The sequence below is a fragment of the Neopsephotus bourkii genome, unplaced genomic scaffold (assembly GCF_033783945.1).
Source record: "Neopsephotus bourkii isolate Nb327-2 ecotype Australia unplaced genomic scaffold, CSIRO-AGI_Nbou_v1 NB_1768, whole genome shotgun sequence".
Classification (NCBI taxonomy): Eukaryota; Metazoa; Chordata; class Aves; order Psittaciformes; family Psittacidae; genus Neopsephotus; species Neopsephotus bourkii.
The window spans coordinates 3,604,386-3,629,558 of NW_026902242.1; the positions used below are offsets into that span (position 1 = coordinate 3,604,386).

Consider the following 25,173-nt stretch of genomic DNA (forward strand, 5'->3'; position numbering starts at 1 on the left):
GAGCTATCTTAGTAGAGCTATCTTAGAGCTCTCCTAGTAGAGCTATCTTAGTAGAGCTATCCTAGTAAAGCTATCTTAGTAGAGCTATCCTAGTAAAGTTATCTTAGTAAAGCTGTCTTAGTAAAGCTATCCTAGTAAAGCTTAGTAGAGCGAGCCTAGTAAAGCTAAGCTTATCTTAGTAAAACTATCTTAGTAAAGCTATCCTAGTAAAGCTATCTTAATAGAGCTATCTTAGAGCTATCCTAGTAAAGCTGTCTTAGTAAAGTTATCTTAGTAGAGCTATCTTAGTAAAGCTATCTTGGTAGAGCTATCTTAGTAAAGCTATCTTAGAAGAGCTATCTTAGTAAAGCTGTCTTAGTAAAGCTATCCTAGTAGAGCTATCCTAGTAAAGCTATCGTAGTAGATCTATCCTAGTAAAGTTATCTTAGTAAAGCTAACTTAGTAGAGCTATCTTAGTAAAGCTGTCTTAGTAGAGCTATCTTTAGAGCTGTCTTAGTTGAGCTATCTTAGTAGAGCTGTCTTAGTTGAGCTATCTTAGTAGAGCTGTCTTAGTTGAGCTATCTTAGTAGCTCTGTCTTAGTAAAGCTATCTTTGTAGAGCTATCTTAGTAGAGCTATCTTAGGCCTATCTTAGTTGAGCTATCTTAGTTGAGCCATCTTAGTTGAGCTATCTTAGTTGAGCTATCTTAGTTGAGATATCTTAGTTGAGATATCTTAGTAGAGCTGCCTTAGTAAGGCTATCTTTATAGAGCTATCTTAGTAGAGCTATCTTAGACCTATCTTAGTTGAGCTATCTTAGTATTGCTGTTTTAGTAAAGCAATCTTAGTAGAGCTAGCTTAAAGCAACAGCTGACTTGAGCTTTTTTCAAACTGTTGGTAGCAATTTTATTTTACTGTGTCCATGAGCCAAGGTTTCCAAATGCATTTTATCATTTGAATATTAGTATTTTTCAAAGGCATTAACTGACCACATTTACCTGAATGTGCCTATGTCTGGGTGAAGCAGTCTAATATTAGGCTGAACACTTAGATTTGGCCTTAATATGGTGGTGGTGCTGAGCTGATGCTGGAATGAACCTATGAGAGTCAGCTTGCAAGTCTCAGTTTGTTGGCTCCTCACAGAGAAATATGACTGCATAGGATGCTGAGCTGCGGAAACACGTTACTGTGGGACAGACACAGCCAAGGGCTTCCAGACATTCTGAGGAGCTCAGCTTGAGATTTGCCTTAAGCTCTTGATGGGCTCATTGGACACAGCCAGCAGGGACTGAACGCAATGAGTGCCTCATCACTGATTTAGCAGGGGCAGAGGCAGCCCACATAGTCTATGTGGAACAGATTACCCTGGAAGGAATCCCAGGAATGAAGAGTACAGAAGCAGAGATTAGAACTCATTCCAGCAGGGTGGTGGAAAAGGCAGGCCACATGTTCACCCTGAGCAGGGACATGGCAAGAAGTGCTCACCCTATGAAGTAGCCTTGCTTCTTCCCTCAGGGCATTTGTGTTGGCTGGGAAGCCATGAAACAGTCTTTGCAGGAGGCAATTTCTTTTTGGCCAAGAAAAGGTGCTTATATACCATAGCTGAGGGATTTGCTAAAGAGAGAAAGCAAATGTCAAATGCTTTAGCTTGCAGTAGGAGTTCTGTGGATTAGCTTTTGGGTGCCTTTGAAAAGCACAGCCTGTGCTATTCTTTTGAGAATATCAGGTGGTGGATTTGGGGATTCTGAAGAGCCCTTTCTTGAAGTCATAGTTTCTGGCTTTTTTAAATCTGTTTAAGCTCCATATTGGAATATTGCATCTGAAACAAAGAAATCTCCACTTTGCCTCTACTGTTTATTAAGAGATTTCCCATGCTTACAAGGCAACAGGAAAGAGCTATGCAGTGTTCAGGCTGGGAAGCACAGTTCTGAAGCATATAGCACATGTGATGTGGTAGTATTTCTGTCCCTACTTGTCTTAGAGTAAACCAGAAAGAAAAGAAGCACAAAGCTTAATTTGCCAATACCTCTGAGGTTGGTGCAAAGCTTTCAGTTTAGCTTAACATCTTTTGGAAGGAGGAGAGAAGAGAGAAGAAAAAAAAGGTTTAGGGAGCTGAATTGTTCTTTGGCTTGTAGGCCGAGGGCTGGAGGGTTTGGTTTGGAGTGACAGGACAAGGGGTGATGGGTTCACACTGAACCAGGGGCAGTTTAGGTTAGATATCAGGAAGAAGTTCTTCCCTGTGAGGGTGCTGAGGCGCTGGCACAGGGTGCCCAGAGAAGCTGTGGCTGCCCCATCCCTGGCAGTGTTCAAAGCCAGGTTGGACACAGGGGCTTGGAGCAACCTGCTCTAGTGTGAGATGTCCCTGCCCGTGGCAGGGGTTGGAGCTGGATGAGCTGAAGGTCCTTTCAACCCAAACAATTCTATGATTCTAAAGTATAAAAAACCCAATCATGTGAATGCATCTTCTGTAATGCAGTTAATACAGTGAAATCCCTTCTGAGATCACGGGTATTTATGTATCATTTTTGTCATTTTTTCAGGTAACAAATTAAACTCTATAAACTTATTAAACTAGTTTAACTACAGGCTTATGCTGGTTATCCTTTCCTGGTTTCTATGCAGCATACCCACTGTGCTGTATCATAATAGCAGGAATACATGACTCTTTTATTTGGTAATGTGTATACTTCTAAGATAATGGAAGACAAATTCTCCAGCAGTCACTGACTGAGTCCAAAGTGTACTTGCAATTCAGTTCTTTTAATAGCATCTGCAGCTGCTGTAATGGTGCCTTGTACGTTCGGATGCTGAGATTGGTTGGAAATAAAAACAAGGCTTAAACTACTCCTAAGTAGTAAATAAGCAAAGAATGATGTTCTCCATGCTCTTTACTGCAGGTGCTTTTGCCTTTTATAGGCTATTTCAGAACACCTCAGGGCTTACATAGTAGATTATAGGTAATAATCCCCAATGAAACTATAGAGTTTTCCTCCACACGTCACCTCCCTGCAACAGAGGAACCAAACGGAGCATGTGGAGGTTTTGCTCTTCTTGATTTGGTGTCAACAAATGCTCTTGAGCATCAATTGAGTGTTTTTATTTCTTCTTTCCTTCCCTCCTTGAGGAGCTGGAAAACAAAATTCACTTTTTCAGGGAGCTGGGAGTACAGGGCACCTTATGTGCAAGAAATGATCCTAACTCATGCACCTTGCACACTGCTTACAGCTGTTTCCAACCTATTACTGAGTCATTACGTTAATAGCTATAGCTGACATTTGTGAGTACCATAAACCATTCCCAACCACTCCTGTCTGCAGTGCACCCATGGCTTCTGAGAGCTGATTTGTCCCGTGGTGATTTCCTCCCCTCATCTCCTGCTGGGTTGGAAGCTGCTGTGTACCCTGCCTGGTGCTGTCCTGGTGTAATAGACACCCTCCGAAGGACACCCTCCAACCGCTCCTCAGGGCTTGGAGCGTCCTGGCATGGGCACTTGCTGAGGGCGGAGTTCTCATTTCAGCAGGAATCGTGGCCCCCATCCCATTCATTAGACATTGCATTGGGAAGCTCTGAAATGATTGCGTTGCACAATCCCAGTCCTTTGGGAAGAAGGATGGTTCAGAACAGTTTCTGATGGAATTGCAAGCTGAGGTTCACCCTTTTCATTTTTGAACTCAGAACTGGGCCCTTTAGAGCTGCCACTCCCCTTTGGGAGCATTTCAGGACAAATGACTTTGCTTTCTGAGGCTTTTCTCACTAGGGACTTGTTTTAATGTTCAGCACCACTGCAAGGGGCTTGGCACTGTGCATATGTCCTAACAACTGCATCTCCTTTAGATGAGACAGCACTGCTGAAATAGAGTGTTTTCCTCATGAGCAGCAGCATCTTCTACATCCCTGATGTCTCATGGCTGAGGAGTGAGGTACATCAGACCTTGTATCCTGTGACTTTGCACAGTGCACTGATCGACACTGAAACTTGGCCTAAGTGAAAGCAACACAAGGCTGTGGTGAGCAGGTCTCCAGGCACTGGTAAACCCCAGTGTTAAAATCAGGCTTTTAGCATCACCATGCTGTGCTGAGTTTCACAGTCGTAATGTGACTATGGTGTTACCTGATGTGCATCCCTTGCTCAGTAAATGAGGCTATAGAAAAGTCACCCTCATTAAGGTGTTTGGGGTTTACTTCAAGGAAACAGCAGCAAAATGGTTTAATTGAGAAAACTGAATGTATCAGAGAAAAGGAAGAATACTGAGAGAAACAAATAGTGTGTGTTGAGTAGTAAGGACTTTGCAAAACAGACGTTTTCTTCCAGGGAAGCCTGAACCCAGTTCTGTGTGGCACCAAGTAAAAGAGGCATGGTGAAAGCAAGCAAGCGAGGGAAGGAAAGCTCCAGCTCCTCAGGAGCTGTTACTGTGGGTAACAAAGGTGGTTTTGCCTAGGAGACAAGCTTAAAACTGATGCCCTTTAAAAGTAACTCAGGGCATCTCTTACCAGAGGGTTGGGCTGAAGGGAAGAGCTTAGGAAGAGTCAGGAACTGATTTAGATTAATAGATGGTGGAAATGTTCATGATTATTGTATGTAAGATAACAAGCCATTTACAATAGAAATAAAACAATAGGCTAAGGAAGCAATCTTAGTCCTAAAGAGAGGACTTCTCATATAAGGATTTTTTACTACATATTTGCTCTTACCCAGTGTCTTGTGAAAAAATTCGATGTGATACCCACCAGAGACTGCCTACGGGGCTAAATGGATCTCAGTTGAGTCTATGCTTACAAGTGCTCTCTCAGATGGTTTGTATCTGTGAATTTGCTACAAATAACTTAAATCAACATGCTTAGTATTTGCAGTTTGGCCTGTTCGGATCAGAAAGGAATAAATCAGTGATGTGGCGTTGTTCCTGCTTTCTGCCTGGCTAAACACACAAACACTTCAGAAAGGCAGACCCTTGGTTTGGGTTGTTTTGGCAAAGTGGTTTTGGTTACTAATAAAATACAAGGTGAAGTCTTACTCTAATGGGGCAGTAATGTTGCAAATTTGATTTGTGTAGCTAGCAAACAGTGTGTAGATGAGAAACAGCCAAGGAAATAGCATAAATCATAGCATAAATCATAGCTGGGCGTAATGTACAGAGCGGATGTTGGTGCCATTCTCGTGGTGTTTCAGTACCCTTCGCCTTGACTTTTGTTTAAGTACACGAGACACAGGTGCTGTACATGTAGGAACAAGACATGCAAATCCCCTCTGGATTTCTATTGAAGATATAATTCAAGTATGCATTTAATAATAGGAAATAATAAATTGCTAATAATAGGAAAGTCATAACTTAAATATGACAGGTCAGGAAAGAACCTGTAAAGAAGTCAGATGTGGTCATCACCTACAGTACCTCATTCAGCATTAGTTTAATGTGTTAGTCCTTTGCATATATCGCAAAGGCTATCTTTTCTCTCTGCCCCATGGGATAAGCAAGTGCAGGAGCATGCTGCAGGCTCGACACAGGCTTCTTTGAGTTACTGTGAAGGTTTTGTTGTTTAGCATCGCTGCATCTGAAGGTTTGTTTTCTTTGCAGACAGGATGCCTGAACACACTGTGTGTGAACTTACCAGAACTGGTTCTGGAACGTTTTAGGCTTATTGCATGACAGATAGTTTGCCACAAGACCCAAGAGAATGATGTCTTGAGGCAATCTCCTGAATTCCCATGGGTCATCGTTTTGATGTGGTTAACTACACACACAGTTGTAAGATGAAGGAATTCTATTCCTTTTGGCAAAGATTCATCAGCGCATGAAATGGTACAAAACGCCCTAGATTTTCATACATGAGATTTCCTGAGTTCCTGCGTTTCAAAAAGCTTTCCTCGCTTGTATTTCCCTTTGTAATTGTCTTTGCTATAGGAAAAGTAGGTTGTTCAAAGGCAGTCATTTAACTTAGCTAACATCAGAGCTGTGAGAGTTTTGTTTCCTCCCGATCACATCTGTCTGCTTCTCTTAGGTTTATGACAAAGCCCATTCCCATCACAAACGCCACAGGCTCAGAATCCTTGATGTTAAGATGATGTTGCTCTGATTAAGACACAGGCAGCCAGCAGATTAGAAATGCTGATCCTCAGCTGCTGAGCTGGAGCTTTGATTAATCATTAGCAGTAAATAGAAAAGTCCTATCAAAATATCTTCCTCACTCATAGATAAACAGTATGTGTCGTGCCTGTCTCTTTTGCAGGGATCCCTCCTGTTCTCTGTGACAGTGACCAACAGCCCAATATGGCACAGTGGCCGCAAGCAGTGGAGTGGTCCATGAAGTACGGCAGCCATGCAAGGATGAAGGACATAACACATCCAGGAAGTGCCTTCCACAGACAGCAGTAGCTGCAGCTTCATCTGTGTAATATTAATTGTTCTCACACTATATACTGCTTCAGACTGGCTGATCAGAGGTAGGAAATCACTAGGGTGTGAGGGCCATAATGGCCAGGCCCAGATGTTTGTTTAAGTGGGCTATTGCCCTCTTCTGAGTTGGAGTACTGTGGCATGGAGAGCTGTAACCTGGAATACTGTGGCAATGTGCTGGCAAGGAGGGATGATAGACTGCATAAGCTTTGGTGCTGTAATAATCCCTATAAATGAGCTGTTCATCTTACAATTATATACACATTGCTTATTTTTTTTCATAGTGGTTTTCAGCTACTTCTCCCATTGTATAGCTGAGGTTTAACAGTGATAACAATGTGAAAAGATCAATAGTGTTCTGAACAAAATCTAATTTCCTAAGAGATCTATTTCACAGTTGAATTTTAACTATCAACTGCTTGATCTGCTTTCTAGTTAGCAGGAAATCCATTATGTGCTCATAGAGCAAGAGCTGTAAGTATCAAGACAAGAAGGAAAACATAAAGGAAACTACATCATCCACATAAATAATGAAGTTGACCCCTGATTTAAATTCAAAGCTCAATTCAGCCTTAACTATAGAGCAGCAGCTGGCACCTCATAATATAAACCCCTCAGTGCACTTCAGACTTTATCCTCAGTGTCCACAAATGAAGTTATGAACTTTCTTTAGAGCTTCCCTTTTGCCTCAATGCCAGAGGACCCATGGGTTTAGGTCCTCTGTAGACTTCACAATAGCCCTGTGTTTCCTTGAGTGCGTGGGAAGTTCCATAGGAAACCTGCAAACATCCCATGGCTTGAGCTCTCTGCAGCTGTGCAAACAGCACAAGGTGTGTGCAATACTCTGCTTTAAACATGCCCATGGATAATTGAGCTTCAAAGCAATAGCTCTGCTAATTCTTTTATGAGAATGCAAATTCCTCGTGTGACTTCTCACTGGCTTGGGAGCTTAATGGAACAATCAGTGGAATCTAAGCCTGCCCCGAGGCATGAGCACAGCTAGGGGTATTTCTGAGTCTAATCCATACTTTACTCACTGCCAGGGTGCAAAAGTAACAGCAGCCTGGAGTTTGTCAAGTTTTCACATTCAAATACTAATATTCGAGTTACCTCCCCTTACAACCTGCAGGAACAAGTGTCCTGATTCTGGTATTAGTTGCAGGGATCAAGCATGAGCAAGAGGGACTCTTCATCAGGGACTGCAGCAATAGGACAAGGGGTGATGGGTTCACACTGAACCAGGGGCAGTTCAGGTTAGATCTAAGGCAGAAGCTCTTCCCTGTGAGGGTGCTGAGGCGCTGGCACAGGGTGCCCAGAGAAGCTGTGGCTGCCCCATCCCTGGCAGTGTTCAAGGGCAGGTTGGACATAGGGGCTTGGAGCAACCTGCTCTAGTGTGAGGTGTCCCTGCCTGTGGCAGGGGTTGGAACTGGATGAGCTTTAAGGTCCCTTCAACCCAAACCATTCTGGAATTCTGCGAAGATAAAAGTTTAATAGGGGGAAAAAAAATCATATGTTCTCAAAGATTAAGTATGGAAAGATGGAGTATTTGTTTAATTCCGTGTCTTTCAGCAAAATCATGCCCAACTGTTGTTAAAATATGTAGCAGATTTGCCTTCATTATACGTATTTCCTGGTGTATTTTTTTTGTAAATGAGCCTTAACTTGCTAAATACTTGGTGTCTTCTCCATTGACCGTCACCATTGTACAGCCAGCTTTTATGTGAAAGGCTGAAAAATACAACAGGTGCCTCAAAGGCAGCCAGAACAATTTGCCATCTTGTTTTCCAATCACAGAAACAGGTGTGAAAGTTTAACTTCCAGCTATTGGGAAGTCCAACTCTGATTGATTCAATATGGAAAATCAAGGCCTAAGAGGAATAAATGGCTCTGAGCAGAGCTCACACAGGGTCAAGGCTGTTTCTGCCTCTCAGCCCACCAGCGAGCAGGCTGGGGGTGCACAAGGAGCTGGGAGGGGACGCAGTTGGTCCCAATGGACCAAAGGGATACTCTAGACCATATGCAGTCAGGCTTGGCACATAAAGCTGGAGAAAGGAGGAGCCTCATGGTCTGCCAAGGAAGAGGGGCACTGGGAGGAAGCAGAGACAGGACACCTGACCCAAACTGACCAAAGAGGTATTCCATACCACAGCACGTCATGCCCAGGATGTAGAACTGGGGGCAGTTACCCGGAAGAGCTGGTTCACTGCTGGGTCGGGCTGGGTATCGGTTGGCAGGTGGTGAGCGGTTGTATTCTCTTCCCTTGTTATTTCCTGTATCATTATTACTATTGGTGGTAGCAGTAGTGATTTGTGTTATACCTTAGTTACCAAACTGTTCTTATCTCAACCCGTGGGAATTACATTCTTTCAGTTCTCTCCAATCCTCCGGGAGTGGGCAGGAGAAAGAGAGGGAGTGAAAGAGTAAGCTGCATGGCTGGGCTTAAACCATGACAGCTGTGATAAGTGGACTTTGTAACCGTTATTGCTGTTTAGTCCTTGCGTTCCTGTATATCAAGTATAGTGTTTGTTAGTGGGTGCTTTTTGCTTTCACTGCTTGCTGTACCACTTGCCATCTTACACTGGTGTGCCTGGGAACATTCTGATAACAGCAACATGGTGCTGTACCTGGGCAGGGCATTAATGCTATTTCTGTTCTGGACAGGCTGGAACTCCTCTGTCAACTTGATTTGAAGGGGCTGTGGCCTGTGCATGGGTCTGCATGGGAGGAGGCGTATCCTGACCCATCTGTGGCTGTGGTTATGTCTGTGCCACAGCAGGTTTACCTCTGAAGCAAAAGGATGAGTCCTTGCTGGAGAAGGTGCACCTCGAAGCATCTGTGGCTGTGGAGAAGTCCACGCAGCAGCAGGTACCCCTTGAAGCATCCATGGCGGTGCATGAGGTCATGCTGGAGCATCTCAAAGCATGGATGAGCCTGTGATGGAGTAGGTATGCCCCTGGAGGGACTGCAGCCAGGGGTAAGGCCATGCTGAAGCAGGTTTATTCCTGAAAGGACTTCGGGTATGGCTGCACTGGAGCAGGCACATCTCTGAAGGCATTGTGGCCCTTGGATAAGGCCATGCTCAAAGTGACAGTGGCTGTGGGTTAGTCTGTGCAGCAGCAGGTATACCCGTGAACAGACTTGTAGGTAAGGCTTCTCCTGGGGCAGGTACAACCCTAAGGGACTGCAGTCAGTGAGTGAGTCTAGGCTGGAGCAGGGGCAAGCAGAGGCATTCATCGCAATGGTAAACACTATGGTCTGTCCAAAGGAATGGGGGTGAAGATGGAAATACCTTTAAATTGTTGTATCTGGGGTTTGAGGTGCATGTTGTAGGGTATAGGATATATATATATATATGCATAGATATATATATATAAAACAACCTGAACCCATGGAGAACAAGCCTTACAAGAAGCAGTACAAATGCTTAGTTGCCAGCTGGGGTTAAACCACAGCAGCAGCAAAGGGTGAAGTGTGGAGGTGGACACAGCAACAGAGGTTCTCCTTGCAGCTCATTAGTTCATACCTTACTTGTACTAATCCTGGGTCACTAACAGGCTGTCCAGTCTGAGACCATTGTCCCCCTTGAACACCAGTCAGATCACACCAGGGAGAAGAAACCTCTCCTCCCTATGCATGGCCACTTCTGTGCAGCAGAGCCACAGAAGCTGGAGCAAGTAGAAGTTGGACATGGAGAGTGTAGCATTTATTTATACATGATGCCTTTTTTTCTCTTCTCCTCTCTATCCTTTGATCAGAGGCTCCCCACATCTTGCGTTCTGCCTCCTGGTGCTCTTGTCTTTCTCTGCTGAGTTTTTTCCTCTGGGTCTTGTTTTTCGTCTTCATTTTTTCATAGCAGTTTTGAAGCAGAAAATCCATCAAAGATGCTTTAAGATTGAGCTGAGCTTTAAACCCCACAGTCCCTGAGGGGCTCAAGGGCTGAAGTGGATTCACATCCTTCCTGGGTGAAGGGAACAGGCTGGACCTGGTGTGTGCCCTGGGCAGGCAGGGCAGGAGCTGTCCCCAGAGAGGACCAGAGCCAAGCTGCCTCACTGACAGATGGGAACAGGGGCAGGAGCAGGGTGAGTGCCCTGCTGCAAACGCGCTTCCAGGAGTTCACCATGTCCCAAATTATCCTCTTAATAGAAAAGAAACCCTAAAAGCCAGGGCAGCCATGTGCCAGCACCCCTGCAATACGTGGCCCGATGGCGCTGCTTTCAGTCTGGCATTTGAAATCGCTCTGACAGATGGAACAAAAGGATATAGTAAAATGTAATGTTCTGTTTTGTCATCTCTATTTGTTGGATGAATTCTGCTGCTCATTCCCACTGCTGGTAGCACTGAATGCAGGTCAGATCCTGACGGTTTGCAGTTTATAAAGCCCAACTCCAGGGGTCAGAGAGAAAACCTATCAGTAATAATGAGTTACAGGATACATGTTCATCTGTGGAATTGGCTCTGGCGGGTGACAGCTCAGCTCAGTCCCAGACTGGTTTGGGTTGGAAAGGACCTTAAGCTCATCCAGTTCCAACCCCCTGCCATGGGCAGGGACACCTTCCACTAGAGCAGGTTGCTCCAAGGCCTGTCCCTTGAACAGTGACAGGGATGGAGCAGCCTGATGAGTCCAGATAGTCACAGCTTCTACAGTCAGTCATTTACACACCACTTCTCAGTACCCATTACCTATTAAGTCATCATCCTTACATGTATTTCTATGTCTCAAGGTTTGATTAGAAGCTCAGAAGGTAAAACTAGATTTGTTTTCTTCACTGTCTTCCACGTGAGTGACCCTGGTTTGCTTTACTACGGTACCTTCTCTCTGTCCTCTTCCAGTTTGGTCAGGGACTTGAGCAGCAATTAGATCACTTCATGTTCATTTAGTGCTACAGAGGGAATATTAAGCAGTAAATGACTGAACTTTTAATTAGCGGTTAAATTGAAAGCAGCCTCCTCGCTGTGAGAGAGGTCACTGAGGATTACCTTTACACCTGATGGTGTTTGCCAAACAGCTTATAGGGGACACTTTCCTGGGGGCTAGTCCTGAGTTTGTGATGGCTGCTTGCTCCTGCCTAAGGGTTTGCATCCATATGATCCTATGGTTCACATCCTTAGGACATTCCAAAGCCACACGTGCAGAGGTAATTACTAATCCCACTGCAGCAGCAGCTCTCAAGTTCAGGACAGCAAATGCTGGGTTAGGTGCTTCAGCAACCTTTAAGTTGATCATCTGAGGACCTTCAGTATTTACACCTGTGCTTCCACAAACGCTTGGAAGAAATAATAACTACTGCTAGAATGTGGTGTCACTATTTGTGGCAACAGAAGAAGCCAAAGTGGCTAAGAAAGTACTGACACCTCTCTATTTGGTGCAGAAACAAGCTGGAAGCTGGGGATGCTCTGCTCCCGTGAGACCCCACTTGCAGCACCGTGTGCAGTGCTGGTGTCCTCAGCATCAGAAGGACATGGAGCTGTTATATGATTCCATGCTGTGTTTACCTGGCCACGCGTTTGGGCAGCAAGGGGGCGTCTCATGAGAGCACAGTCGAGGGGCAGGATCACCTCCTTCGACGTTGTTTTCAGGGAGCCAGTTTGAAGCAGCGACATCAGAAGAGCTTCCACCAGGGGACAGTTGGATGCAAGTTGGGTTTTTGCCACTGGGATTCTTGGTGGCCCCTCTGGACAATACAAGAGGAATTGTTTGCCAAAATTACTCAGCAACACGTTTCAGGTAATGAATATTTCAAGTGAATCATTCTGGGCCAGACTCGATCAGGAAAGGAGGCAAAAGAGTTGGTAAATTATTCATGCAGCTTTAGCACAAATGCAATAAATATTCCATGGTGTTGGAGGGAAATGAAGGAGTTTGAAATTAAAAAAGAAATTAGCTATGAAGGAAAAGCACCTGAAAACTGTGGAAGGTGAATACACAGATCTGAGGTATTTGAATAATAATGATGAGACTAACAGGGGGAAATGCAAAGGATGGAAGCCATGGCTCAAGTTCAGAGGCAGCTCTTCCTCAATGCTTCTTTACAGACAATATACAAACTTTACAAGCTTCCTTCAGTTCTGTTTAGAAACAAAGCAAAGAAAACAAAAGAATTACCTGGGAGTTAGCCAGGGGAGGACATCCCTAGATCCGGCTAAAGAAATTACATGTTCAGGAGCAGTGATTTATAACTTTAGGAGAGAAATACCAATTTGGGTATCAGATAATGATGTGTTATTTGGATTTTCCAGAGTGACTTTTCTCAGAAGCTGAACACTGAAGTAGGACAACTGTGTGGTTTTTAAGGACAGAATCCATAGGGCTTCTGTTGTGCTTGGGACAGGCACATCCAGCAGCAGTAACTGCTGTGCCCTTAAGGATCTGCTCTGGCACCACATAAAATAACACCACCATTATCCTGGTGTGCTCAGGTGTGATGTGTATGGATTCTTACTGGTCTTACGAGTTGACTCTTCATGTTAACAGCTGAAAACTCACTAATTTTAAATCTTAGTTTTGAGGGAGATTGATTTAACTTTGTTTTTCAGTTCCAAATCTCTTCCTCCTCAAACTTCCTTTGCCAGAAGGAAATGGGTGAGAAGAAAGGAAACAACTGAACATAGTTGAAACAGATATTGAAAAACTGTGATATTTCTGAACCCCAGAAACACACAACACATTTTTTCCCTGTTGACAATCTACTTGGGCTTCTTTTAACCTCAAGACCAACATTTAAGTGCAATGCTTAATGTTCGTCATTGTCATGAATGTCTCACAGACAAGTTCTGTCATGGGCACACCAGTCTCCTCCTCATTGGCTGTTTCCCAGCTTTGGCATATCAATCCATTCCCTTGCACATCTGCTCAGAAAATGTCATTAGTTACGCCCATATGCTGCAGAAGTATATGATAAAACTTAAGGAACAGAAAAGGCCAAGAGATGTGACAAGCTTCTTCCTGCTATGTGTGTTTGTCAGAGATGTAGGGAAATGAGCAGCTTTTCCTGCCCTCTGCCATACGGTGGGGATATCACTGTGTCCTAAGCAACATCAGGAGATGAGGCAAAAGCAATTTATCATTTATTCTGATACTTCTGCTTCTATTCACAGAATCAACCAGGTTGGGAAAGCTCTTTAAGCTCATCCAGTCCAACCATTCCCAGCACTGCCAAGGCCACCACTAACCCATGGCACTGAGGCCTCATCTTCACAGTGTGTGAACACTTGCAGGGACGGTGACTCCAGCCCTGCCCTGGGCAGCCTGTTCCAATGCCTGAGCACCCTCTGGGGAAGGAATTGTTCCTCAGCTCCATCTAAGCCTTCCCTGTGCAGCTTGAGGCCGTTTCCTCTTGTCCCATTCCTTGGGAGCAGAGACCAGGCCCCTCCTGGCTCCATCCTCCTGTCAGGTATTCACTCAAGAACAGTGATTTATACTCCGAAAGATGTAACATTCCCCACACAGACATAGCTTCTTCCCTTTAGTAAATCATTAGCATCATACTCGATAACTTGTCCTTGCAAAGAAATGATGAATAGGATGGAATCCTTATCTGCAGTTCTGTGACATGGGAGACTCAGATGAGAAGCTCTTACTATGAAAAATGACACTCAAATGTAGCAAATATGGAAACTGTGAGCCTGTTCATCGCCTTTTTGACAGCTGGGCTTCATTTTGGTGGCAAATGGCAAAGGAGAGAGGGACCCCAATCCTAAACCAAGCTATGCCGCAGCAACTCAAAGTTGCTTCAGTGGCATCTTGGTACCATTTCGCTGGTGTGTAGAGCTGTTCCAGTGTTCAGCCCTGCATTCAGTGGCCATGTCTCTGCAAAAAGGCCAAGCAGAGGGCTGGTGTTACTGCCTTGGACTTTACTCAGCTACAGGGTCCTCTAAAATCTGCTTTATTCACTAAGAAACATCAATTACTTGGCATTCATATTAGGCTCTTCTTTCTCATGATGCTATAGTTCAAGGCTATAGATACAGGAATAGAACTATTATAACTATGATTTATCTATTAATGGTAGCTTCTTCAAAGTTAAAGAACGAAATAGACTCTGAATATACTCCGTTTCCATCTCCATGACAAGGGTTTGGCAGCTGTTCTCAGTATCTGCTGTAATGAAACATCAGTTCAGTTCTTTCCTGCATGGTCCATTATGAACCTCAGCCAGTGGCGTGTTTAAAACCCAGGATTGCAATTCAATTCACAAGAGATTTGAGCTTTCAGCAGGACCTCACTGCCGCAGTGGGGAGCAGAAGTCGTTGGCCACTACTTAAATGAGAGAGTACCAAACAGAAGTCTGAAAATGCTGATTTCTGTCAACTGTTGTCTTGGTTCCTGACTGAAATCCAAACCAGTGTGTCACCATTCACTGGCTGAACAACCTGATAGTGATTCAGCATTGCAGAAACACCATTGGAAGTTCATGTCTGGCACCCCCCATTCAGTCATTGTATGTGTGGTTCGATGGCTGTACCTTAAAACAAAGCCCAAAACAAACCAACTTATCAAATTAGCAGCATTATTCTACTCCAGGAGGCGGCTCCAAATCAAAGCTGCTCAACCTCCATCCTCCTCCTTTTCCTTTAGGATTAACTGGGGAAAAAGAAAAGCTTTCCTAATTATAGAGCTTTAGCTCACTTTATAATCTGGCTATTTTAGGATCTGTTTACAAGATCACAATATGAAACATCATTCAACAACAGTGTGAATTGATTACATCCTTCTGAAGACCATGTTACAGTAGAATATGCATTTATAGCTGTTACACTGCCCTGTAATTAGAGCTTTATTGCTTCCATTCTAAACACATTGCTGCTGCTGCTGCTGGAGAACAGCTGAGATACTGAATATGAGACAATGGAAAATGCTCCCCCCAGAACAAAGAGATCACCCCCCAGCCTTCTAGAAACCAATGGAACTACCAAATATAAGCGTAAGTCAAGATACTGATTGCATTTTTCTGCTCCAGTTTCTTTTTAATGTGCAGATTTTCCCCAAATACTATTAATAAATTAAATGTTGCTTTACTGGGACACTTTGTGTTAGAATGGCTGAACACAGTCTTTGGTCTTTTCATTCATTTCTGTGGAACCTGGAGAACAGCTTGATGCTGGCGTGGTTAGCAGTCACATTGGGGATCTTCACATGTCCCACAACGAATGAACAGACCAAAAACCAAGAGGCACCATATAAATACATTTGCATGGTTAGAATGGCTCTTCTCCAGGCTGAACAGCCCCAGTGTTCTCAGTTTGTCTCCATACAGGGGCTGCTCCAGCCCCTGCGCATCCTCATGGCTTCATCTGGGCTTGCTCCAACAGCTCCATGTCCTCCTTATAATACTGGTTTCCATAAAGGTCATCCATGTCCTTCTAAGGGCACATAAACATAGATAGCAATACCACTGTTCAGCTTTATCATGTTGCAGACAATGACTTTCTGAGCAATGAAGCCAGAATTCCCATAGCAACCCTAACAAAATGCAGGTGTAGGTAGCAAGCTGCAAAAAGCAGGAACAGGAACATCTTGACTTAAGGGTTAAAAGTAAGCTAAATGTAATCTAAATCATGAAAGCAAATATCCTTCTAATTGTATCCGACTCATTTTTTCCCTTTCCGTACTATTTTTTGCTGTTCTATATTCTGAAATCTATGTATAGGCTGCAATTGAAGTGACATATGACAGTTATCTTTGTACCACTCCCAGCGCCTGAGTAAGGAGACAAGGTACAGCAGCTCCTTTTGCTCCTCAGCACCCCTCAGCACTGGGGCCGTGCTGCAGCTGAGAGAACCAGGGCTGAGAACATTGGGGCTGTTTAGCCTGGAGAAGCTGATGGAGACCTCAGAGCATCTTCCAGTGTCTGAAGGGGGCTACAAGGATGCTGTTGAGGGACTGTCAGGGACTGCAGCAATAGGACAAGGGGTGATGGGTTCACACTGAAACAGGGGAAGTTCAGGTTAGATCTAAGGCAGAAGCTCTTCCCTGTGAGGGTGCTGAGGCGCTGGCACAGGGTGCTCAGAGAAGCTGTGGCTGCCCCATCCCTGGCAGTGCTCAAGGCCAGGTTGGACACAGGGGCTTGGAGCAACCTGCTCTAGTGTGAGGTGTCCCTGCCCATGGCAGGGGGCTGGAACTGGATGATCTTTAAGGTCCCTTCCAACCCAAACCAGTCTGGGATTGTATGATTTCATGATTACTTCTTCCCAGTGTGTGCTTGCCTCCCAGCTCTCCACACCTTGCTCTTTGCCAGCTCCTCCATCAGAGGACTGTGTACCCTGCCCAAACCTGGCTCTAAAAGTCCTTATAAACCTGAATGAGGTGTTCAGGGGGTAGGCAGGAACCAGGGTGGGACCTGTATTAAGTGGCTTTGCAGCTGTCTTGGAAAAGGAGGGGGGAAAAGAAACAATTAGGGAATTGGCATCTCTGCATTTAACCATGCAGGTCACGGCTTTTTTTGCCTTGGTTAAAAGAAGCTGGCTCAGATTTGCCAGTTTGACCCAGTGCTGCCTTTCTGTATTAGATACTCTGGATAAAGCTGATGCTGGTCTGTACTGAGTCTTTCTGCTTCATCAAAGAAACTCAGAACCAAAGACAAGGCTAATAGAAAAAGCAAAGGCTCTGGGTTCAGTCTTCAGCAGAAGTGTGTTCCTTCATTAGCTGTACTCATATATGACAAAATGAGGTTCTCAACAATGCCATAGGGCACAGTTATCGTCTCAGGGGATGGTAAGTAAGTTAGGAGCTTTTTCCCCTTGTGTGCCTCCCTTTTTCTATTTCTCCCTTCTTTTTCTTGCTCTCACAATGAGGTGGTTACACAACCTGTGCACTCACACGATGAAAGCACCATGCTGGAAGGCACCAACGGCTATCGAACAAGTGACTTCACTATGCTAAGCTGTCACAATTGATTTGCTTATAATCCGTGGACTGTTCTGTCAGTGAATGAACACAGTGTCCAAAGAGAGCTTCTCACTTTGCTGTTTTCTCTCAAACCCAGTTACAAACCCTCCTCTCACCTCACCTGAGCCTGCTTTTATGTCAGCAGAGTACCCGCCTGCTTGTTTTGGCTATGGCAAAATGTGCTGCTGGTGTCCAAGAGTTGAAGAGGATGCACTAAATCCCCATAGTAGTTTTTCTCTTCATATCATAGACTTATAGAATACTTTTTAGGTTGAAAGGGACCTTCATAACCTTCCCTCTTTTGCTTTCATTAGGTAGGAACTTTGGACTCTTGGGCTGTGTATACTGAAGTATCAAGCAGTAAAAAGAGATGAGAAAGCATTCTGCAACGCCAGTGAGGCAGATACAAGGAGCCTTGTGATAGTTGTACATGTGTGGAGCTTCAAGCTCAGCTCTCCTTTCACATACTTTTTTTACCTCCTGGTGCAAGCTTAACTTCTTATTTAAATGAAGGCAGTTCCAGAGCACAACTGAGAACTAAACACCTCATTTCTTTTCATTTGCAGAAGAGCCTGGTGAGATGTTTTCCTTTTGGAAAAACAAAACATCCCATTATAACACTGCAGCCACTTAGGTTTTGATTAAAGAAGTTAATTTGGAATATGCTCTTTAAGCTGGCACAGTGTTATAAAACAGTGCACATTCCCCACACTGTGTAATCAACGTTGCCTTGATTCCAAGGATGTTTCTTAGTTTGGCTTTGACAGTTAATGGCTTACTGGCAACTCTTGGTTAATTATTAATGCAGACACCATAACGCTTATTCGTTAACTAACCTTCTAAGCCATCCAGTTATCAAAGGAATTCTTCCTGCTGAAAACTGTTGTATCACAGTCTAGATCAAAAACTGTTAAATCTCAAAGTCTGGCTCTTTGCCTTGAGGAACACAATGGGGTTTTGATACTCTTTCCAATTAAACAAGGACATCCTTTTACAGTTCTGTATGTCTTTCATGGTGTATCTTCCCTAGAACAGGAGGTGCCTTCACTTGTCAGGTCCTCAAAACCTCCCAAATCTACTGAGTTTGTGGCTGTCCCTTTCAGGTTCAGATGAGCAGTGGCCTCTGAGATCCCCCAGCAAGGCAGAGCCACTGCCAAGAGTGGGGCTGCACCGACCACTGCGGCAGCTTGGAAAAGCAACAGTTGGTTTCTTGAAGGACTTCCAGGTTCAGTTTGTTGAGAAGCATTTCTTTTAATCACCCTGTATTCAGTCAGCTGCCTCTGTGGGGGGTTAGATACTTCATGATGATGGCAGAGCGAGAGTGGAGGAAACAGAAAGCAAACAGTTCATAACTGCTATAAGCTTCAAAGCTGTGCTGTGCTTCATGAATGTTCTGCTGTCCAGGTGCTTTCCTGAATCCCGGACTGGTTTGGGTTGGGAAGGACCTTCAGATCATACAGTTCCAAACCCCTGCCATGGGGTTGTAACTTTCTGCTTTACCTTCTGCTAAGGCTTTGCTATTTATTCCTCTAGTCCCTCAGTCAGCCCCATCAGTAGCAGGTAGGAGCTCCTCCATCTGTCGGCAAAGGTTTGTTTCGCTGTTCTCCTTGAGTAAACTCAAAACATACCAGAGCCTATTAAACAACCTCTGCCCTCATCACAAGGCTGCAAGAGACTGTGCAATATTTAAGTAGTGCAGATATTTAAGTGTGATTTGGGCATATGGAAGGAAAGCCCTTGATCTTCCTCCTGGTGTGCACAGCTCCTGCTGGAAAGTTGGTTTCATGATTCATTTGTGCCAGCGTTACCCTTGTTTTAGTCATGCTCTCAGTGAGATCCATAGCTGCCCATAGCTATGAGGCAAACGAATTGATTTCAGTATATAAACCCCACATCCTTTTGAAGTCACTATTTTTGGGTGCACGTTGGCAGCAGCAGGGGCCAGCAGCTCTTTTTGTCCATATATCCTTTTTCTGGACATGCACCTTACCTCACATCACTTTTGAAGCTATGGAGTCTGTATCAGGCAAGCGTACAGTGGTTAGAGCCACTGATGCTTTACCCATACAAGCTGTCTGGTTTACCTCTATTACCAGCAGTTTGCACTGGTGACAGCTCTCCTGTCAGGTAGCTGAGAAGCTTTTTGTTCCTGTCTTCATATGTGTTTTCAGTCTAACAAGAAACACAGATTTGCAGCTCCAGCTATGAACCACTAACACAGAAAGAGGCAGCATGTTCCCAACAACTGACCTTTTCTTCTGTCTTGGAATTGTTTCATCTTTATGGTCGAGACACTCACCATGACATCTAAACCTTGCAGCCCTACAAGCTGTGCAATCACATTCACCCTAGTTTGTGCAACAAAACCCACCCAGGAAGTGTTGTACCACTCAGCACTGGTGGTTCTTGCTCTCTGCAGACAGACACAATAAAACATTGCCCTGTTTTTACAGCGATTTCTTTTCTTGAACATCAGATTTGTCTTGTGGTTCATTCTATTCGGTCTGCAAATGTGCAGAAGGGAGTGGAGGCCTCTGGACAGGAGCTGTTAGCTGGAAGCAGCTGGAAGTTGAATTCCTTGTCAGACTTCTGGTACTTCAGAACTGATTTGAAGTGGCTGGGCTCTAACAAGACGTAACCAAAGCTGTCTGAAAACAGCAGAAAGAAAACCCACTAAGATTGATTTTGAGTAATGAAATAATGTAAGCACTTGCTAAGCATTAGGCTAAGGAAGGTGACTCCATACAAGAAAGACCTTTGGAAATAGGTCTAAATATACAATAGACTCTAAAATTGAGAGTGTCAGAAGCACTCTCGTGACACAAAAGGACGATGGTGGATTGTACTCAATTGGTTTTGCATGATGACAGAGCTACTAGAAAATCAGCCTCTATATAACCAAAGTCTTTCCCCCATAAGTTATGGCCTAGCTAAAAAGGAAAAGAAATTAAAACTAAACCATGAACATAATGAAGCACAGCCCACGTTTTTACCAAGGATGCAAAAAGCTTCTGATTTCCAAATACCTCAAAGAGCAGCTTTCTGCTGAACATATGGGTAAAATCAGTGCAAAGCACACTGGCATTCCCCATCTCAGCTCACCAGGCAACACACTTCCTTGGAGGAGCCTAAATTAGAGGCTCAGTATTTAACTTTGTGTTCCATTTAATGATTCGTATCCTTCCAGGTAAGCCTGTTCCAGCTGAATTTCTTGAACTCTTGCTTATCTGGTATTCAGAGTGATACTGTTGTCTATCTTGTTGGAATCCTGTTTATAGGAGCATATACTGGGAGATTAGGAGCCAAAAACAGCAGGCAAAACTGAGTATTAATAAATGCAAATGAATGCTCCCCAGGGAAAAGCCAGTTCTCCTATATATACACACTGATGATGGAAATTGAATTATTTAGTAACCTTCAGAATAGCTCTTAATGCTAGTGGACAGTTCTACGGAATGGCAGCTCAGCATTCAATGCTACTTTAAATTAGAAATGAGTAGGAAAGAATGAGGAAAAGTAATGAAAGGCATAATTCCAACAACATTTACATGTCGGGTGTGCCTGCACTTTGAGTCCCAGTTTCAGAAGAACTGGAAAATAGAGAGGAAAGCAGCAGCCGTGAGCACAGATGTGAAATGCCTGTTGTACAAGATGATATTGAGCTATGGCTTTTCCTCTGGGAAAAGACGCAGCACTTGGAAGGCACACTAGAGGTTTGTCAATTTATGAGTGGCACAGGGAAGACAAATAGGAAGCAGTTGTTCACCTCTTCTCCCAGTTTAAGAGGGAGAGGGCATTACCTGAAATTACTGGGTAGCTGGTTTAGGAAATCTCAAAATGAATTGGATCTTTTCCTGCCAATTAAATTGTGGAATCCACCGATGATCAGCACAGTAAATACAAAAGATTTAGATGGAAATCAGAAGAAAATAAAGCACAAGGAAAGACATTAAGGGCTATTAAGCACATTGATAGAAGCTCTAATATTAAAAACAATCAGTGGGAAGGGTACAGTGGGAAAAGTCTAGCTATGTTATTCCATGCCCCCGGCAAGCATCCATACCCATACCAAATTCCTCCTAACACAGACTTGTCTCTCACCTGAGTTGTCCATGCTGGGAGAGATGCTTTCTTCCTGCAGTATTGCAGAAGCATCTTAAGTGCTGTTTTATAGCTGAAAGAAAGAAATAGCTGAACTTTCATTAATACTTGATAGGGGGAGCATGAAAGCAATGTTCCTTGCAGTGTTGAAAGGGCCATGCTAGTATTCCAGGTCTCACTTGGGGTCTACAGTTCCCAATGGCTCATCCAGCCTGGACAGGTCCACAGCCACTCAGCTCATCATTTTAATGCAAAACTCTCTTTTCCTTCCTTATCCCTTTCTTTACCACAACAGCTATCCAAAGAGGGAGGAAGTTCAGGATCACAAGTAGGTCAACCATGGGAATACAAGGTTTGATCCTGCAAACTCCAAATGGAGCTCTTGTTTTGGCAGGATCAGTGCTGCGACTAATGCTGTATCACTGTAGAAACAGTCTGTTTCATGACCTGTCAGGGGTTTTTTTATCCTTTATAAAATGCCAAACTGACGATGTTTAATAGGCATGGAAATACAGCAATCTGAATAGTGAATTACCAGTACTTAAAAGCGGCATTACTCTCACAAGAACATGTTCAGCATCTTTCCGTACCATGTTGCCATCGGGTGAGTAGCACAAGCTAGTAAAATAATCCTAAAGAGCTCCTTGAAGACTACACTAGGTAATTTCACAGGAAATTACTAACAAAGGGAATGGAACAAGCATGCTAAAATACCAAAATACTTCTTCCAGGCTAAGAGCCACAACAAAACCAAGCTTTTCTTATTAAACTTTTTATTAAAATGAAGCTATTTTCACATTTTTAAAATACTTTATATCCAAATTATGCAATATTTATGAAAACAATTGTATGCAAACACTTGCATAAAAATATGTAAAATCACAGCTAAGCAATATAAAGCAATATATAGCATGTTCCAAAATGTACTTCAGGACTAGAATACCTGAGTTTTCAATAAGCTGGTTTCACTGATTCTTAACAGTTAAATTTAATGACATTATTTGATCTTGTATAAAGCACTTTGGTTGGGAAACACTGCATGGACTATGCAGAGGTTGAGCAGAGATATTACTCAAGGTCGATCTTCAGAATCTTCTTCCGTATGAAGCTCCACTGTTTGAGATGCTAGGAAGGACTCCCATGTAGCAAGGCACTTAAAAAAACCAAAAGACAACACAAATACATGTGAATACAGCAGATGGATAGATTCCTGTCAATCTGGTAGCCAAGGAGAAGAAAAAAGCAGAATACATCCGCATTGTCCCAAGCTGCTTTTGTGGGGCTATGGTAAGAGCAATATATGGTTTCCTAGGCAGCTCAGTGATGTGCAGATTGTTAGCCAACAAGCCAAGTGCGCTGTAAAGGTCACTTCTTTTACATAATGACAAGAGCACAGTGTGAGTATTGTAATGGTATGTGTTAGCATGGAAGATGCTAACATTAATTACATTCTTCTATCATCTCCCCCTTTAGTTACAAAGATCTCTACCAAATAGGAAGCACACTGCCAGGTACAGTTCCCTTGTAATCCTTCTGGCTTCCTACTGTATACCTAATTTTACTTCCAACTTAAATGAAAAGTTATATTCTAAACACACCAAAAAATCTTTTTGCCCCTGAGTAATAGGAAAGAAATGGGACCAGAAAGGCATGAGCTGAGGAAACTGTCATCTTTACAACAAGTGGCATTTCTCTCCTCATGGCAAAATGTATTTATAATTGTGCAAATTATGTTTTTCATTTGAAACAGGTTCTTTTTTTCAGTAGCATCATAGCAACAGAATGATTGCATGAATTTGCCTGCTCTGTTTTAATCACAGAATCATAGAATAGTTAGTGTTGGGAAGGACCTTAAGATCATCTAGTCCCAAACCCACGGCCACGGGCAGGGGAAACCTCACACTAAACCATGTCACCCAAGACTTCGTCCAACCTGGCCTTGAACACTGCCGGGGATGGAGCATTCACAACCTCCCTGGGCAACCCATTCCAGTGCCTCACCACCCTAACAGGAAAGAATTTCTTCCTTATATCCAATCTAAACTTCCCCTGTTTAAGTTTTAACCCATTACCCTTTGTCCTATCACTACAGTCCCTAATGAAGAGTCCATCCCCAGCATCCCTATAGGCCCCCTTCAGATACTGGAAGGCTGCTATGAGGTCTCCACGCAGCCTTCTCTTCTCCAGGCTGAACAGCCCCAACTTTCTCAGCCTGTCTTCATACGGGAGGTGCTCCAGTCCCTTGATCATCCTCATGGCCTCCTCTGGACTTCAACAGTTCCATGTCCTTTTTATGTTGAGGACACCAGAACTGCACACAATACTCCAGGTGAGGTCTCACGAGAGCAGAATAAAGGGGCAGGATCACCTCCTTTGACCTGCTGGTCACGCTCCTTTTGATGCAGCCCAGGATACGGTTGGCTTTCTGGGCTGCAAGTGCACACTGAAGCTGGCTCATGTTCATTTTCTCATCGACCAGCACCCCCAAGTCCTTCTCCACAGGGCTGCTCTGAATCTCTTCTCTGCCCAGCCTGTAGCTGTGCCTGGGATTGCTCCGACCCAGGTGTAGGACTTTGCACTTGGCATGGTTAAAGTTCATGAGGTTGACATCAGCCCACCTCACAAGCGTGTCAAGGTCCTTCTTGATGACATTCCTTCCCTCCAGTGTATCAACCGTATCACAATGGTTTGGGTTGGAAAGGGCCTTAAAGCTCATTCAGTTCCAACCTACTCCTCCTGTCTTTTTCTGATCTGGCTGACAAAATCCCCAATTAACTTCTGCTGCTTGAGCACACGGCAACGTTGTGCTGCTGTTCAGAGCACATGTATGGTTCTGTGAAAAGAGAAGACCAACAGGCTCAGAAAGAGTTGTGTGGAAATCTATGTCTTCATTGACTTTTTGGAGAAGTGTTATTTTGACATGGTAAATCAGGGAGAAAGAATGAAAACAGCACTAGCAAGAACTGCAAGTGCTGCAAACTGATTTCTGGCTTAAAAGGTCTTTTTGACCTTTTGTATAAAGCCTTAAAGGTTTGATCAACAGCTTCTCCCCTACTTCATGTGACACTGTGGCAGGCAAGACTATCTGAGATGCTTGAGCTGGAAGGTGGCATCTTGGTTTTAATATGTCAACAGCTGCTAGAACTGTGTCTTCACTGTGGTGCTTGGACTCTGATTTCTGCCTTATTGAGCTCAGCCCAGATTACCATCCTAGACAGCTGCAAGGTACATCTGTTTTCTTAGGCTCTTTCTAGGTGTGGGACAAGAAATGATCACTCTTTCTTGAAGAGTCTTTTGTTGACAATGGCTGACTTTTGCTTTTCCTGAACAAGAGTTTAATTTCTAGCCTGTAACTCCATGGTTTGTCATTCTGTGATTTCAGCCATGTGAATTAAAACACATTTATCAGCACTGGCTGGAATGTGAAAATGGCTTTCTGTTATCTTTGCCATGCTGAGCCAAACTGCACATCTTGAAATGCAGTCCCAGGATGTTCGCTACCCAGACTGGTACATTCTCCTGAAGTCTTTCCAGACGAAAGATGCAAAACATTTTCAGTTACAAAAGTTATACAGTTTTTAATTCATCCTTCTTTATATAACCAAAACACATTTCCCAAACTGTAAGAGCAATGGTGGCTCATTTCACTGTCAGACATCACAGCTGACAAGCTTTATAATTAACCACACCAACCAAAAACTAGGTCTCTGTGCCTTAGGCTCAAACTTTTTCTACTGTGAAGCATGAGCTGCATAAACAACATTTGTTAGTGATGGATATTTCAACATTATTATGGAATGATTGTACTTCATTTTCC

General features: G+C 43.7%; 2 protein-coding genes across 3 annotated transcripts in view; one reads left to right on the plus strand and one right to left on the minus strand.

Annotated features, from left to right (window-relative positions):
• Nucleotides 1-6,411, plus strand: part of PLPPR5 (phospholipid phosphatase related 5) — a 122,107-nt gene extending 115,696 nt beyond the window's left edge. For both annotated transcript variants that reach the window (XM_061379124.1, XM_061379126.1), the window contains one exon: nucleotides 6,204-6,411. In XM_061379124.1, coding sequence (XP_061235108.1) covers nucleotides 6,204-6,281 — 78 coding nt within the window. In that variant the 3' untranslated portion in view covers nucleotides 6,282-6,411. The remainder of the gene's footprint in view (nucleotides 1-6,203) is intronic.
• A 15,701-nt stretch (nucleotides 6,412-22,112) lies between these two features.
• Nucleotides 22,113-25,173, minus strand: part of SNX7 (sorting nexin 7) — a 28,991-nt gene continuing 25,930 nt past the window's right edge. The window contains exon 9 of the mRNA XM_061379122.1: nucleotides 22,113-22,509. Coding sequence (XP_061235106.1) covers nucleotides 22,429-22,509 — 81 coding nt within the window. The 3' untranslated portion in view covers nucleotides 22,113-22,428. The remainder of the gene's footprint in view (nucleotides 22,510-25,173) is intronic.